The 16,842-nt window shown below is 35.0% G+C and overlaps 1 protein-coding gene across 1 annotated transcript in view; it reads left to right on the plus strand.

The window, feature by feature from the left end:
* The window catches only part of MED14 (mediator complex subunit 14), a 65,581-nt gene that overhangs the window by 10,741 nt on the left and 37,998 nt on the right, over positions 1 to 16,842 (plus strand). The window contains 11 exon segments of the mRNA XM_020967120.2: positions 1,149 to 1,322; positions 2,006 to 2,135; positions 4,010 to 4,138; positions 5,665 to 5,772; positions 6,614 to 6,746; positions 7,606 to 7,756; positions 9,858 to 9,969; positions 12,735 to 12,860; positions 14,069 to 14,147; positions 16,304 to 16,317; positions 16,320 to 16,462. Coding sequence (XP_020822779.1) covers positions 1,149 to 1,322; positions 2,006 to 2,135; positions 4,010 to 4,138; positions 5,665 to 5,772; positions 6,614 to 6,746; positions 7,606 to 7,756; positions 9,858 to 9,969; positions 12,735 to 12,860; positions 14,069 to 14,147; positions 16,304 to 16,317; positions 16,320 to 16,462 — 1,299 coding nt within the window.

The following is a 16,842-nucleotide window of genomic DNA, read 5'->3' on the forward strand; positions in this document are numbered from 1 at the left end:
ACCTAGCCATATAGTGTTTATGCAGTCTTTTGCTGTGCTAAAAGTAGTATAAAGGCTGGAGACGTAATGCTGGTCAGACCATATAGTAATGGACCAGAAGTTTCATGACAGGGGTTCTAGTTCTGGCTTTGTTAGCCACTAGTTTTGTGGTCAGGAGCAAATTGCTTAACCTTTGTGAAGCCTTAGTTTTTTCCAAACTTTAGAAGAAGGATAATAATACTTGCTTAACTTTAGTTTGGTTTTTTTTGGGGGGGGAGTCACATATGAAAATCTTTTTTAAATTGTAAAGCACTAAGTGATTCAAGTGATGGCAGCTATAATTCTAGACATTATTTCAAGAAGAAGCTTAAATGTACATCCACAAGACAGGGAAGTTAGGTGGAGAAGTAATAGAACCACTGTATTCAAGGAAAGTTCGAGGTAATTAGAGAAGAAGAAATGAAGGAGAGATACTTATCTTCACAGATTTGTAGGGTTTCATGCTTGGCATGAAATTGAGAAAAAGGAAGATTTTTGGATCAGCATAAGACTGGTCTCAATAGTGGAACATAAGCTTCTTTATGTCACAAGTTCTTCATCACTAAGTTTAAGTAGAGGCTCGATGACTCTTATCAGGAAAGATTTGGAGGGGATTCATTGATTCATAGACTCCAAGTTAGAAGTGACCTTACATGCTGTTTGGCTCAACTTATCATCCTATGTAGTCATCCCCAAGATTTTGTTCTTAAACTCTCTTTCTCCTTTCTTGGTGATCTCATTCATTCCAGTGGTTACAGTCATCACTTCTGTGGCTGTTGCCCTTTTAACTCTTGCCTTGCTGTTTCTCCTGACTTCAGTCTCATAATCCGCTAAATTTTCTTGTAATTCTGAAGTACTTGAGAGTTTGGTCCAGATCTATGATTTTATCAGCCGTTGTGCATGCCCCCGTGCAGAAATTCCCATCACCAATGCAGACATGCTGCAACTTAATTTCTTAGAGGGTTGCTGAGGCACTAAAAGTTTGTGTCAGAAATAAGACTGGAACCTATGTGTTCCTGACTTTGAGTTTTGTTGCATTAGAAATATTTTTAATTTCAAGTTTTCGTTTATTTTACCTTAAGAATGAGTAAATGGTATGAAGACCATAACATTTATACTTTCCTTTAAAGATGATATCAAGTTTTTTAGATCAGCAAGCCATCCTCTTTGTTGACACTGCTGATCGTCTGGCGTCATTGGCTAGAGATGCATTGGTCCATGCACGTCTACCCAGTTTTGCTATCCCTTATGCCATCGATGTATTGACTACTGGATCTTATCCACGTCTACCAACATGCATTAGGGTAAGAGTTTTTTATTGTATTTTCCAAATATTTATAAATACTTTAAAAATCAGTTATTTTGTGTTGGAGCCTTTTGGGGAGGAGGTGAGGAATCAAGCATTGGACTGAAAAATAAATATTTAAAATGAAAATGCCATAAGCTAATTATCACTTACAGTGTTAAAGTATAACTAGAGCATTCACTTTGAAGTAGTTCCAAGAATAGAATAAGAGAAACCTTGTTTGGGTAAAATCATACATATCTTTTCTTCATTTAGAGCACTTCATTAAAGCTCTAAATCATAAGAGGGAGGGTTTCATATTGGCTTAGAGAGCCTGTGAAGAAAACATGGGTTCATGTCCGTCCTTCCTTCCCCCGCCCTTGACTCATACTGGCTATGTGACCCTGGGAAGATCCCTTAACCATCTCAGTACTATGTAGGCAAGTCTTTTAAGATTTTTAAGTTACAGAGAAGGTACTGATCTACATTTTAATTAGTTTCCTCACCTGGAAGTTCCTGACCTGAATGAAAGCACCAGTCTAGTTTCTATCCTTATCCCTAATGTTAACTCATAAATTAAATGTTGGTTCTTATTCAAAAAAAAAATCAAACTAAGAAAACAGTTGGGTTTACTCAAGTGCATGTAAAAAATAACTCCCACTTTGGGTCTTTCTAAACATGGCTTTTAAATATATTTTTTAGGATAAAATCATTCCTCCTGACCCTATTACCAAAACTGAGAAACAGACCACTCTTCATCAGCTGAACCAGATTCTTAGACATCGACTAGTAACTACAGACCTCCCTCCTCAGCTGGCAAATCTTACAGTGGGTATGGATCTGATTGTTTCTCTTAAAAGAGTAGTTTTGTTTAAATGATTTCTTTTTCTCCCTAGCTTGATTTTGAAGTATTTGAAATATTAACAAACATTTCATGTAGTTATGTACAACCTGTAACATAAAAACCAGATTAGTTATCTGTTCTAGCCTGGAGTAGCCACTTAAGAGGTCTCACTTGGAAAGTAGTAGAGAATTATGGAGGGGTGGCAAAAGAAAAAGATATTAAAGAGACACAATATAGAAGATAAAGGGGAATAAGAACGTGGGAGATTCAGGTAGAAAAAGTATTCTTTTTTTCTTGTTTTTCATCAATAAATAAATATGTATTGAGTACATAAAATTAGGATCTATGGGCAATCCCAAGGAAGTAGCACATTGCTAGGTCATCAGATAACTCAAGCATTCAAGTGCCTCAGATGTTTCAGGCCTGTGCTAGATGCTGGGGATATAATGGCAGAATTGTGGCAGGCCCTGCCCTCAAGTCAGAGGAGTTGACACACGTACATGCAGCTAAACATAGAGAAGGCAAATACACGGTGACCTGGGAGGAGAATATACTCAAAGCTGGAGTTGAATGGGGGTAGGGAGCAGGATAGGATACACTGAGAAGGAAGCACTTGAACTGCATCTTCAAGAAAACCAGTGAGTCCAAAAGGTGGAGGTGAGTAGGAAGAACATTTTTGTTATGGAAGAGCCATCGAGTGCAAAAAGGTGACGATGTGTGTAAGGAACTGTCAGGAAGCCAGATGGCTGAATGGTAGAGTACATGGAGGAGAGTAATGTGGAAAAAGTCTGGAAAAGGTAGAATGGGGGCCAGGTTGAGAAGAAATTTAAATGCCAGATAGAGGAGTTTTATATTTCATCCCACGGGAAACAGAGAGTCACTAGAATGTATTAAGTAAGCTGTGACATGATCAGATTTGTGTACTATGCAGTGCAAGATAAAGAGTCCCTGCCCACTGACCTTAGCAGTCAATTTGGAGAGGTGAAACAAAAAAGCATGAAACAATTAGCATATGCCTATTTATGTTGTGTTGTCTCATGTGCTCCTTGAAGGCGGAAACTGGTTTTGTGTTTTTGCCTTTGTGGCCTTAGCAGTTAGCATGTACCTGGCACATAGTAAAAACCTTATTAATTGCTAGTTGCTTGCTTGCTTAATTGAGGCTCTAATATGTGAATACTGCAAAATTGTAAGTTCTGTACTTGATTAGGGTGCCAGTCATTTTTCTTTTTTTTGTTTTAGCTTACTGACCTTTGATAAACCTTTAATCAGTTTTTGCATATACAAAAGGCATGTTCTTTTGTACTGGTTTTGAGGTTTAAATTTTTGATCTTCTGATTGGTATTACAGGCATTTAGAATTACTGTCCAATCACAGAAATTCATGACATAAAATGATTAAAAACACACAAACCCTTACTAAAGCTAGTTTGGTGTGGTAACATAAATAAGTTAAGTGGGTGAATATATATAACTACTGAAACCAAAATTTAAGCAGGAATATCCTACTTTGTTTCTTTGTCTTCTTTACTATTGATAGAACAGATTCATTGAGTAGAATTCTTTCTTAGATGTCTACTTAGCTTCAGTGTCACTGAATTCCTAGTAAATATTGTTTAGTACTAGTAGAACATCTAGTTTTATTTCTTCGCAATCACCTAAGAACAGAAGCTGGCCACTTCTCACACACATGCATGTACTTGAATGAAAAACTAAGCCCGAATTGGACTTCGGATTTTTTCAAACAGTTCTCAACTGTATTTTAATTCTTCTCCTACCTAAATAAAAAAAAAATCTAGTCAGCAGCAAGCTAAGGATAATTATTTTTTCTTTTATTCTTCTTAAACTGTGGTAAAAACTATCCAGCGAATGGTCGGGTAAAGTTTCGAGTGGAAGGAGAGTTTGAAGCCACCTTGACAGTGATGGGAGATGATCCTGATGTTCCTTGGCGTCTTCTCAAATTGGAGATACTGGTTGAGGATAAGGAGACTGGAGGTAAAACCAGAAAAACTGTTGTTTTGTTAAAGTATTTTGTCATTTTTGTATCCATGTCATTTGTATCCAGAGAAATATCTTTTCTAAGTTCATGTAGTAGGTGACTGCTTCCACAGTATGTTCCCCATAGTGCGGAAATTAAAGGTGAAAACCTAGGTTTTATTCTTATGCTTAATCATAGGTTTAGGCTTCAGAGAAAACCTGAATCATCATTAAGATTTTAACCAGGCTTCATTTAGGCAGAATTACTTCAGTGACAGAGAAATAATTCTTTAACATATTGCAATCTTGTACATTCCTCCTAGGCTATAAAAGTTAAAGAAAAGGTAGATTCATAATAGCATATTTCCACCAGTGTCATAAAATTTGAATAAATTTAAACAGTCATAATCTCATATATCCCCAAAGGAAACAAACTTTGTCAAATAAACTGTATAAGCAGACTAAGTCAGTTTACAGATTAAACTACATTTAGGGGTTCACAAACAGTCTGATTGAGGGGCAAGATGTATATGTCAACAGGGAGTTAGGGACAGTTGAGAGTCTTCCTCTGGCTCTTTATCTAAGGCATGTTTAAGGCTTTAAGTAAATTTTCACGTCCCGTAGGTTATGTTTTGGTCAACTCAGTAACCTCTCAGCTAAGAGAAATGACACTGACCTTCCTTTAACATTATTATTCCATGAATCAGGTTTTGGTCAGGTAAGGTTGATAAATCAAGAATCAGAAATTCCCATTACACCTGAAACATGTACTTTTTTTTTTTGGTCTGGACCTATAATTTTCACATCTGCAGATCAGTAATATGTCAGTAACTTTTAATCATAGATGTAACTTTACCAGTGAACATATTTCAGTACCTATCAGAAGCAGAACTTAGACTTGGGTCTTCTAAGCACCAGTGCTGATTTTTCTATCTACCAGACTACATTGGCATTATTTTTCATAGAAGTATGGCCTATGGAGCAATAAAAATTCCTTAGTTCTTTTTTTCCCATTTAAACGCTTTTGAAGAGTATCGTAATTAACTCTTAATGATTGAAATCTGGTGAGAAGATGTATTTCTCATTTTAGTTTTTCTTGAATTGTGGTGTACTGGTTTCCATTGACAGTGGATTGCATTTCTATTCATTTTATTTCATTTCATACAGCATTTATTTCTGTGTCTAGTGCCTATGTATTTTTGTCACATAGGGTAGAAGATGAGGACTATAGTCCTGTGACTTTATTGGTATGAAGAACCCTCAGTTGATGAAACTATCTGTTAATTCAGATCATTGACTGCACATAATTCCCTGCAGCTTAGTCTTAGAGTTGCTGAGAGTAGTGAGGGTTTGAGTGACTTGCCCAGTATTGCCTAACCAGTATGCATCAAAGTCAGGACTTGAACCCAGATCTTCCCAAATCTCCTTCTAAGGCCAGCTTTGTAGCCTCTCTTTTTATCATATACTTGTAAAAATATGTTTTCGTATTTCCATGATTTGTAAAATTGTGATTAATTTGTTTTGCTCATTTCTTCTTAATATAGATGGTCGCGCTTTGGTTCATAGTATGCAGATCAGCTTTATTCATCAGTTGGTCCAGTCTAGGCTCTTTGCTGATGAGAAGCCTCTTCAGGACATGTACAATTGCCTACGTATCCTTTTGAAAATAGAGAGTAGTAGTTCTAGATACAGCTTTCTCATTCCCTTCTCCTTTTTGTTCTTAACTTTTAACTGTGGTAGACTATTTACTATTTTGTTTTGTTTTTTTAAATGATCAAACATACTGAAATCCCACTATTAAACTAAGATTATGCTGGCTTGACAAATGTGAGGGAAAAAAGGCTGTTAATAGAGAATAATGAAAAGTGGTATTAGTGGGTCTGGCCATCATGCATAAATTTCTATACATTTTTATAGCATAAAAATGAAAATTCTAACATTTTCATAAGGGGGTAGGTGACTATTTAAAGTAAATTCTTATTTAAAGTTGTATTGAAATTAGTTTCTCTATTTCTCAGACTTTTGAAAAGGTGGGAAAGATAGTGTCAGTCTTTTCCTGACAGGATGGGGAGCAAAGTTGCCAGTTAGGTAGAAGGCCAGACAAGCGTGAAAGGGTGGCTCTTTCTCAGAGATCTAACTCTCAAAGAAATGTATTTTCTGTTATTATATTTTATAACTTTCATTTGCGATAGCATTAAAGTTATTTTTCCTTTGTATAACTATTTTTTGGATTTGGAGGAGTAGACTGATCCTATTACTAGGTATTTCTTTCTTTCAGTTCGAAGGCCAAAAGTAACCCAAGACCTTTCTTCTCTAATTTCATAATGTAAATCAATGAGATGCCATGATTCAGACAATATCAATTTATTTTCTAAGCAACTTTTGTGTCAAGTGTTGTTTTAAAAATAAGGTTCCTCTCTACTGGATTAAAACAAGTAGCAAATGATATTTGAACAAGAGAGTGTTGCTTAGGTTCTTAACTTTGTTTATCAGATTCTTTCTGTTTATCACTTCAGTTAGAAGTATTACATTCACAAACTTTAATGCTAATTCGAGAACGTTGGGGTGATCTTGTTCAAGTGGAGAAGTATCATGCTGGAAAGTGCCTCTCACTCACGGTTTGGAAGTAAGTAAAATAGTTTCCAATTACTTTTTGCATTACTTAAGTCACATTTTTCTGCTTCTCATTTCTGTTAGATATTTATGCAAAGTACAATTCTCATTATTAAGTGACATTTGGATCTCTTCCAGCTCATGATTCTGTGACCAAGGTCCTGCTGCAATAGAAACATTTCTACTTGATCATATTTGGCTTGTTCATGTTTCTCAAAAATTTGAGAAATAAAATAATTCTCTTGTGACTCAAGCTGGATTCTTAAAAGAAGGGGTCCATCTTATTTCAACTTGTTAATTATTTGACAAGTTTCCTGTCAATTTTGTTAGCCTGATGAACTTCCCTATATTTAAATGCAGGTGTCCCAAAAAACTTAGTGCAGTTTTAAGCTTTAATAGCTTAACAGCTTTTAGTTCTTTTTTGTTGCTTCAAATTACAGTAAGAGTTTCAGGACACCCTGTATACTTTTTACAAACATAATTAAAATGAATTGTTGTATATGTACGTTTGAAATGTTGACATACTCTGAAACTGCTGTCTCTCACAGAAGGTTGTGTGCTGGCAGAGCTTTCCCTTTTTTAGGATTTTGGAGCAAGCATCCATTAGACTGCCACTAGCCTTGCATCTTTGGTTGTAATATATGACTGATATTACCCTTTTGTTACAAAAGGATGAGAAATGATAACATAGATAAACACTGAAAAGTTTATTTTCATGTCCTTTAAATTATATCTCCATGCTATCCAGAAGAGACATGCAAATGCAAATGTAACACGAAACGTAGCTTCCAAAAATGCATTGTAATATTGAAGGTTTGTTTCTCAAAGCTACCATTAAATTAACATACTTAACACTTCAGTTTTCTGTTAAGCCAACAGGTTCTTGGGAGAAAAACAGGGATTGCCTCTGTCCACAAGGTCACAATCAAAATTGATGAGAATGATGTCTCCAAACCTTTACAGATTTTTCATGATCCTCCTCTGCCAGCTTCTGACTCTAAGTTAGTAGAAAGAGCCATGAAGGTAAGTAACAGATATTTGTAAGTGAGTATCATTTAACTTATTTTTAGCATGTTAGTCATTACCAGAAACTCTTCAACATACCTTTCATAAAGCCATTTAGGAAACTTGCTATATACTTATTATGTGGAAGACATTGGGAATCCAAAGATGAGAAGTCTTAGTTTTAGATCTTAGGGAATTTGCAGCCTAGAAGGTGCAATGCCAGGTAGAAATTGCCATTTTTTTTTTGTTGTTGTTGAAAATTAATCATTTCAAATTCATTAAAATATCATTTTAAGTATGCAAGGATTTTCTTTTCCATTTAACACAAGAAAGAAGGACCAAGGAAGTGAGTGACTTATCCAGAGTCTCTTGGAGAGGAGGGAGAAGCCTCAACCACACCCTAAAAAAAAAGCAAAAAATAGGGGTGGGGCAGTGAGGAGGGGGACAGAGAGGGAAAGGAGAAGGGGAAGGGGAGAACAAGTAGGTGGTGTGAGGGAAGACAATTTCCATTCAGGAACAGAGCAGAGGTCTGGGAGTGGCTTACAGACCTGAGCACTGGTAAGGGTCATGCTGCTGGATACATACAATACCTCCCCCTCAGGGATACTTCTAAGAGAGGAGCAGGGAGGGAGGCAGGCAGGTACCAGTCCCTGAACAGAGATAGGTTTCACAATAAGATCATTTAGGATTGGAGGAATCTTTGGCCTTGGCCACAGCTGAAGCTGTTCCTTTCGGGGCTGTGAGCTACAGCCATGATGCTCTTGGGGCTCTTAAGCAGGTTCACGGGGGCTCCCTCAGGCCTGGACACTGACCACAAGGCCTCCAGGATGCTAGTGATTAAATTCACACCATCATCCAGGATTCTTGGGAGAGAAGAAGGTATCAGCAGGACACAGTGTCACACAGCTGGGGTGCTAGAGGTGGCAGGGAGAACAGAGGGGGATGGGGATGGAGAGCAAAGGCTTGGAGGTAAGTTCCTGCTGTTATAGCTCCTGAGGACCTGAAATTGCCATTTATAAAAAGGGTTTATAGTTTAAAAAGATAAAAGAAGTCACAGAGTATAATGCATAGCTAGTCTTGGAATTAGAAAGACTTGGGGTTCAAGTCCCACCTGTGACACATAATTGGCTGTATGATCCTGTACAAGTCACTTAATCTGTCAGGGCTGTAGACAGGTCTTGAATACAAGTTGCTGGACACGATTGCTCTTCATTGGTAAGGGCAGTTTCCTCATGGGGAGTTCCTTACAAAGATAAAATCACAGGTCTGGGCCAAACGTGGTTTGAAAGGCACTCTACAGAAATGATTTCATTGTATGCTGACAAGCATCCTAAGAGGTATATAGGGTGTACAGTTCTAGTATTCAGTACTTGACACACCTGGGATTTTGTCTTTTTGGGTACTTACCAATACTAATTAAGATGAAACGTGGAAAGTAGTTGTAGCCAGTTTCTGTGGGCCCCCAAATTCTTCACATTTTGGCCAGACTGGTTGCTAATCTTTTAGCAAGGAGGGGATTTAATTCCCTAATAACCTGCAAGAACCCATAGCTGTTTCCAAGCCACAGTGAGACACTGGGTGCAAATTCTAGTACAAGTTTAATGTGAAGATTAGTATCTCCATTTTACAAATGAGAAAACTAAGGTTTGAAAAGGTTGTGACTTGCTACTATTATACATGAGAGCAGAGCTGGAACTTGAAACCTCTTCATATTGATTTTTGCAAACTACTGCAGGTTTATCTTTTTATTATATTCTATAACTGATCATGTTATAAAGTTTTAGGTATAATCCATAAACTGAATCTAATTTGCAAATTAAGTTAGCCTTTTCATATAAAGTAAATTTACATTCTTAAAAATTTGGCTAATTTGCTTCTTTAAAAAATTCTCAAGGAACTCTACAATATTACCTATCAAATACCTTTATTTCAAGATGGCTATGAGGTTTTAAAAATAAAGATGTAAATTGTTAATCAACTTCCATGTAAATTAAAATTAAATTAAAATAATTTAAATTAATTAAATTAAATAATTAAATTAAAATTAAATTCTCTTAACTTGGCTTAAGTTCTTTTGTTAACAGAAACCTAGAAAGATGTGTTTTTCTTCTTTCTGCAGATTGATCACTTATCAATAGAAAAACTCTTAATTGATAGTGTACATGCAAGATCTCATCAGAAACTCCAGGAACTGAAGTCCATTCTTAAAGGTTTCAATGCCAATGAAAATTGTATGTCCTTTTTTATTAACATTTACTCATTCTTTTGAAATAAGTCCTTGCTTTATGAAAACTTTGCATTAAAATGTGACTTTACGTGACTGTTTGTATATACTAGTTTGTTTTCAAGGGTTTGGGCTTTCTTGAAATAGAAATTCTGTTTTTCTGTATGTTGGTATCATTTTTATTTAATCAGATATATTAATAAGCAAAGAGAGCTCCTGGATAAGGAAACTCCCTGGAGCAACATCGAGTCTTAGAGAGTTGCTTAGAGCACCCAGAGGTTAAACGACTTAGCCCAGCTAGACCAGTGGGGGGACTTGGCTGTGAACCATGCTGTAGACTATTACAACACAGGCCTGTTTAAAGATCAGTAAAGTGGCAGGTTAACTCTGAGTTTTGAGAATAGGGACCATGCCTTGGTAATCTTTGAGTGCCCCTTAAGCACAGTGTCTGGCACATATTTGAATTGAAGCTGTGAGTGTTTTTCATTAGATTTTTAAAGGATCATGAATTTAGGTAAGTGGAAGAAGCTAGTCTGAGTTTGTTATATGTAATTTATTATAAAATAAATTTAGTTTTATTGCTTTCAATTACATATAATAACACAAAGTAAAATCCTTAGTGTTTTTCAAGGCTGATAAGCTCATGTTAACTTCTTAGAGGAAGCTTTTCTTGATATCCCTAGTTATTAGTACTCCGTTCCCTCTCCACTTATATTATCTTCCATTTACTTTTTAGCATGTTGTATACCCCAGTAGAATGTAAGGTTCTTAAGGACAGGAACTATTTCATTTTTGTCTTTGTACCTTAGTGCCCAGGACAGTGCCTTCCATGTAGTAGGCACTTAATAAATGCTTGCTCAATAAAATATAAGTGAAAGTAGGAGGCTGCATGGTATATTGGAAGAAACACTGGATTTATGTATCAGAGGATCTGGATTCAAATGTTACTTCTAATAACTTCTCTGGGCCTCAGTTTCCTCAGCTGTAAAATGAGGGGAGATGAACTAGGTGAGCTCTAATGTCCCTTCCAATTCTTGGTCTATGATCTGATGATCCTATAATGAAAAGATTTTATATAATTTCTTACATCAGATATTTCTTCTGAAGTCCTATTTCCCATTAATTTGCTTAGTAAATGCTATTTTCCTAGTTAACTTGAAAAGAAACTACATTTTGTGCCTGAACTGTCAACATTTTTTAATTTAATGAGATTGATGTTTGTTTCTGATAATAGGAATAAGGAATAATATAATAATGATAATATGGAGGATAAGTAGTATTTTGAAACATAATGAGCCGTACTACACATTTTTAAAAGCATTTCATATACATTATCTTGTTTCAATTCAGCATTTATTAGGTGCTTGCTGTATGCAAGTGATTATTGTTGCCCTCAGGAAGCTTAAAATCTAAGAGAACTGGGGGGCAGCTAGGTGGCACAGTGGATAGAGCACTGGCTCTGAAGTTAGGAGGACCTGAGTTCAGATCTGGCCTCAGACCAAACACTTGACATTTACTAGCTGTGTGACCCTGGGCAAGTCACTTAACCCCAATTGCCTAAAAACAAAACAAAACAAAAATCTAAGAGAACTACAGTATATATAGATAGCAGATAACTCTGTTCCTTTCTGAGGGCCTTCGGTACAGTGGGCAAAGCACTGACTCTAGAGTCAGAGGACCTTGGTTCAAATCCCACCTCTGCTGGATACTGCCTGTATGACTTTGGGCAAGTCTTTTGATCTCCGTGGACCTCACTCTCCTTTTCTGAGAAAGGTTGCTTCTAGCTCTGGTTCTATGATCTTTGAAGTAATTGCCACAGAGTATATACAACTCGCCCATCATCATAGAGTTGATTAATTAGTGGCACAACCAGAACTAGAACTTGGTTGTCCTGAGACCAGTGTTCTTTCTGCTGTACCATAGCTCTACAGGGCTTAGGTCACTAGAGCTATCATGTTATAATATTTTTTTGCCTATAATATCTTGGACTGACTGGCACTTGGTTTGCATCCACTTCCTGCTAATGTCTCAGAATTTCTCCTACGTCTGATTGGGAGTTAAGGGGAAAGTTAATTGGGCCTTTTAGAAACACTTTGGATGAAATCAGGTAAATCCTCAGTTCTGAGATATATGTATAGCTATTGCCTACATTCCAGTGTCATCTGTGACTTTAAAATGAAGTATACATTTAAATTTGAGTGTATTTAAAATGAAAGTTTTTGGTTTTGACTTTTTGAATGTGTATCTGCATTTAGTAGTTTCTGATAGTTTAGTTTTTATATCTTAATATATAGGCATTATTTAGTTGAGAATGGTATTATAAAACTTTAGTCCATAAATTAAAGTGGTTAGGTTTTCCTAAATTATCTCTTCTCCATTCTTCCCTTTGTAATTGGAAGATGAGGGTAGGAATGGAGAGAAATGACCTAAAAGAAAGAAATCGTTTTAAAATTAATATTATAGTAACCACTGAGCAAAGTAGAGCCCGGAAGGCTCACTATGGAGGTATTAGGAGTATTTGGTTCCTACAAAAGATATTCTTTTCTCTTCTATATCTTATTTTTTTACTGCAGATTTTGAGACTAGTACATTTAATTACTACTTGAAAATTGCATTCTTCCTATTCATAATACGTTAGTATCCCAAATTTAACAAATCTGCTACTTTATCTTAGGCATGCATCATAGACATCGAGTTGATTTATATTATTATTTTAGAGTTGAACTTTAAAAATATAGAGTGAGATGTAAATTTTAACCTTTGACTGTTTAGCATTCATAGAGACTGCACTTCCAACTCTTGTCATTCCCATCTTGGAGCCCTGTAGCCGCTCGGAATGTCTACATATTTTTGTAGACTTGCATTCTGGAATGTTCCAACTGATGCTTTATGGACTTGGTAGGTTAATAAAATATTACAACCACTCAGTGTATAGTTGTTTAACCTATGTCTTTTAAAAAATGGAAAAGGGGTGTGTGGGTGTGTGTGTATTTTCTCCTAGGTATTTGGTGAGAGAAATGCCAGCAATGAAAGGATATGATGCTTCTGATAATATATTACTACCATGTTTGTAGTATTTCAGGTTTATTGAAATATTCTAGAAATTTACATTTTGCTTTAGTGTTTATGCTTCAAAGTAGGAAGCTAATTGTTTACTTAACCAGGTCCTGCCTACAAGCTGTTGGTGATTTTTAAAGAGGGAAATTGTGCTGGAATTATAGAAGCCTTATTTTGTAACTAAACCAAGCTCTGTATCATTGTAATATGAAAATATCTATGATTACAACAGTTTAATAATTTTAGGAACTGAAGTGATGCAAGAAAAAATTCATTAATTTGCTGCTTGCTTTTCACTTCTTTATAAAATAGGTTTTAGCTTTATAGTCTTTAACCTTAAGGCCCTCTTAATATAACAGATCAAATTATATCCTCCAAATAGAGCAAGTTTATTGAAATAAAAACTTGTTATAATAATTCACCCATGATGTACCTTGCCTTGTAACACTAGTGTTATAAAAAAGTTACATTGTATTTTCATAATTTATACATGTTAATAATCTTGGAGCCTCAATTTGAATGATGCATATGTGTTGTTTTTTTAGTGTTATTGGTCCACTCATCAAAAATTTTGAAAATTTTGTGATATTGCTGACTCTTTTTTGGTGAGGCAATTGGGGTTAAGTGACTTGGCCCAGGGTCACACAGCTGACTTTCAAAATATTGTATGTGATAGTTAATATATTTTATACACTAACTTTCCTTGAAAAGATTTCCCCCAAAATTAATTTAACTTTGTGTATAGTTTTACTGAGAGTTAAGCCTTCTCCACCATTCTTTCCATTCATCACTGTGCCTGTTGTTATGCCAGGAGTAGCCTGGAATTTTACTTAGTTTTGATATTGGCAATAATTAGGCAAACATATTCTGTGATATATGGTCATTTAAACTCTGTGATTGTTCTTTGATGTTTGAGCTTCTGTTTGTGATTCAAAAATAAGAGTTTTTTTTTAAATGTATCTTACTTTTTTTTACGCCATTCTTTGAAAGGTTTATGTATAAAAGATTTTGTTCCTTTAAGCAACTAATGAAAAGCTTCATCCTTTTAGATCAGGCAACTCTGGATGACATAGAGAAATCTGTGAATGATGATATGAAAAGAATCATCCCTTGGATTCAACAGCTCAAGTAAGTTTATTTTTGTTAAGACAAATGAGAACTAGCTTTAACTTGATGTGTTGCTTTTTCACATTCTTTTTCCTTCATTCAGTTTAATCTAATTGCTTGGAAATATATTTTTTAATTTATGTTGATGTTGACTACTATTTTAGCATTTTAATTATATTCCAGAAAGCGTTTGTTTTTGTTTTTTTAAATAAGGTTGTATGTGAATGTGTATGTATGTATATATATATATATATGTCATATACACACACACACACACACTCACACACACACACACATATTTTCAACATATTGTTAACTTGATTCAGTAATTGGTAACAAGGTTTTTATTTTGTAGGAGAAAAATTTATCTAAAATCTCACACTTTTCTCATTATTGAAAAAATCTTTTCCTGGGATTTTGATAAGTTGTATTTTGACCAAAGGAATCAAGTAGCAGAGCCTATTCTTCTAGAAGTAACTACTTGTGAATTCATTCCATGGATTGTACCTTGGAACATTTAGTGAATTCAGAAGACATAGATAATGATAAGAATCCATCACATTGAGCAATTGCTAGACAGAAACCTGCTGGATAAGTGATCATTTATGAGATATTTATTCAGAATAAAACATCACTGCATGGGAAAAGTCAGCTTTTTTGGTCAAAATGTCATTTAATTTAATCTTAATACAAATATTCTGAAATTACACTATATCCCACTTCAAAGTGGAATTTAATTTAAGGCAACTTCGTCTTGGACCCTTTCTTAAAAGGAATTCAGTTATAAGTTAAGTATGAAAAGGATTCTAGTGAAATGGAGACCGCAAAGACGGTGTAAATACTTCATTGTACTCCTTTTTTAGCTTTCTCCCTCTCCCCATGCCCCACAGTTTTGCTTTTGTGAACATTACGGTATTTGCTCTAACTCAAGAAAAATTTTATGAACAAAATTGTTATTTTTGTTGCCGTTGGGTAGAAGTCATTAATCGTTGGGGATGGGGTCGTAGTTTCATTACTCTTCTTTTTTTTCCACTGGTCTAATATTAATCCCAGTAAATTTTGACCAACTACTTTTCTTTTTGAATGAGTAAGAAAAATTGCAGCACATTTAAAACATTTCTGGTATTTCTGTTGTGTGACACAGCCAAGAGAAGAGAAGTTTTTAGGTTTTTCTTACAGCAGATCTCCTAAAACCATGAATCAACTCATGCTTTTTACTTACTGGAGAGGCCCTCACTGCTTATTTATCTGATTTCTGAGACAGTAACAGATGATAGAGGCAAATTATAGGAGGATGTATCAGGGTAGCAAGAAGTGAAAGCAGTGAGCCAAATTCAAAAAGCATTATCAGTTTGAGGGCAAACAGCCGTTTAGGGCATTACTATTTTAATGTGAGTAAAATAATTGTTGCTCATAATGAGTATTTGTCATCAAGAAAATCAAAATCAAATCAGTATTTTCTTTTTTAAGAAGGCAGAGTTTATAATCTGTTTTAGAAATTTTACTATTCAAAATAGCGAAAATCAGAAGTTGTTGTCCTAAGGGATAAATTTCAGTTACTTGAAAAATCATTTATATGGAATAGCTTCTTTACAATGTCAAGAATCATTGTATATAGGTTCCTTTATGTACACACATATGAATATAACCTTTATATAATTTTACAAGTTCTTTAGGGAATTCATGATTGAATTAGGAAGATGTTGTGGACCCCTTTGATGTCTAGTGAAGCCCATGGACTCCTCAGAATAATACTTTTAAATGCATTAAATAAAATACATAGGATTATAAAGGAAACCAATCATATGAAAATATAGTTATCACTATTTTTTAAAGTTCACAAACCCCAGTTTAAGAATCCCTTTCTTAAGAGATTAGTTTGTTTTTCTGCTCTAAGCTAAAAGAAGTTTTGTGAACTTCTCTTACTGATCATTTCTGTCTCATAACTCTGAAATCTGTTTCTCTTACTTAAAGCTAGCCTAAACCACAGTTGAGTAGAGAAGATAACCACCTGAGAGTTTTCCCCTCTATATATCCCTTTAGTGGTTTTGTGAAATTTATGTTAATTTACTGGATTGGTTGCTTGTAATAGGACTGAATTTGTAGTCTTAATCAGTCGTATCACATTAACCAGAATAGTCTGTTTTTCTAATGATTACTTGTTTTTCTAAATTAAGATTTTGGCTTGGACAGCACGTTGCAAGCAGTCTATAAAACATCTCCCTATAATGTGCAGTGAAACTTTGCAGCTTTCTAATTATTCAACTCATCCTGTTGGAAACCTTTCAAAGAATAAACTGTTTATCAAACTCACTCGTCTCCCGCAGTATTACATTGTAAGTAACTAAATGCAACTTCTCTGATAAATCTTTTTAGGGTTCATTAAGTCTGTCATTTCCCTGGCTTCTTTATTACTTTAAAAGAGCAATGATATCGTTGGTGTGAATATTACTTTCCTGCAAAGGAAGCACCATTGTCCCTTAAAAGGTTATTTTCTTTAGTTACTGAAACAGAAAATTCACTTGATGGCCATCTTTGTTTAATACAGCAGTTTGAATATAATATGCCATGATTAATTGGACATTGATTCTGTTTACAATCTTCTTCAGTTCTCATTTCCTGCTTTTAAAAGATCTTAATTTGGTTCATATATATCTAAATCATTTTTTAAAATTTCAGCTAGTATAATTTTTTTAAATTTTAAGGAGTATGTTAG

This window comes from Phascolarctos cinereus, unplaced genomic scaffold (genome assembly GCF_003287225.1).
Source record: "Phascolarctos cinereus isolate Bilbo 61053 unplaced genomic scaffold, phaCin_HiC Scaffold_726;HRSCAF=1367, whole genome shotgun sequence".
Classification (NCBI taxonomy): Eukaryota; Metazoa; Chordata; class Mammalia; order Diprotodontia; family Phascolarctidae; genus Phascolarctos; species Phascolarctos cinereus.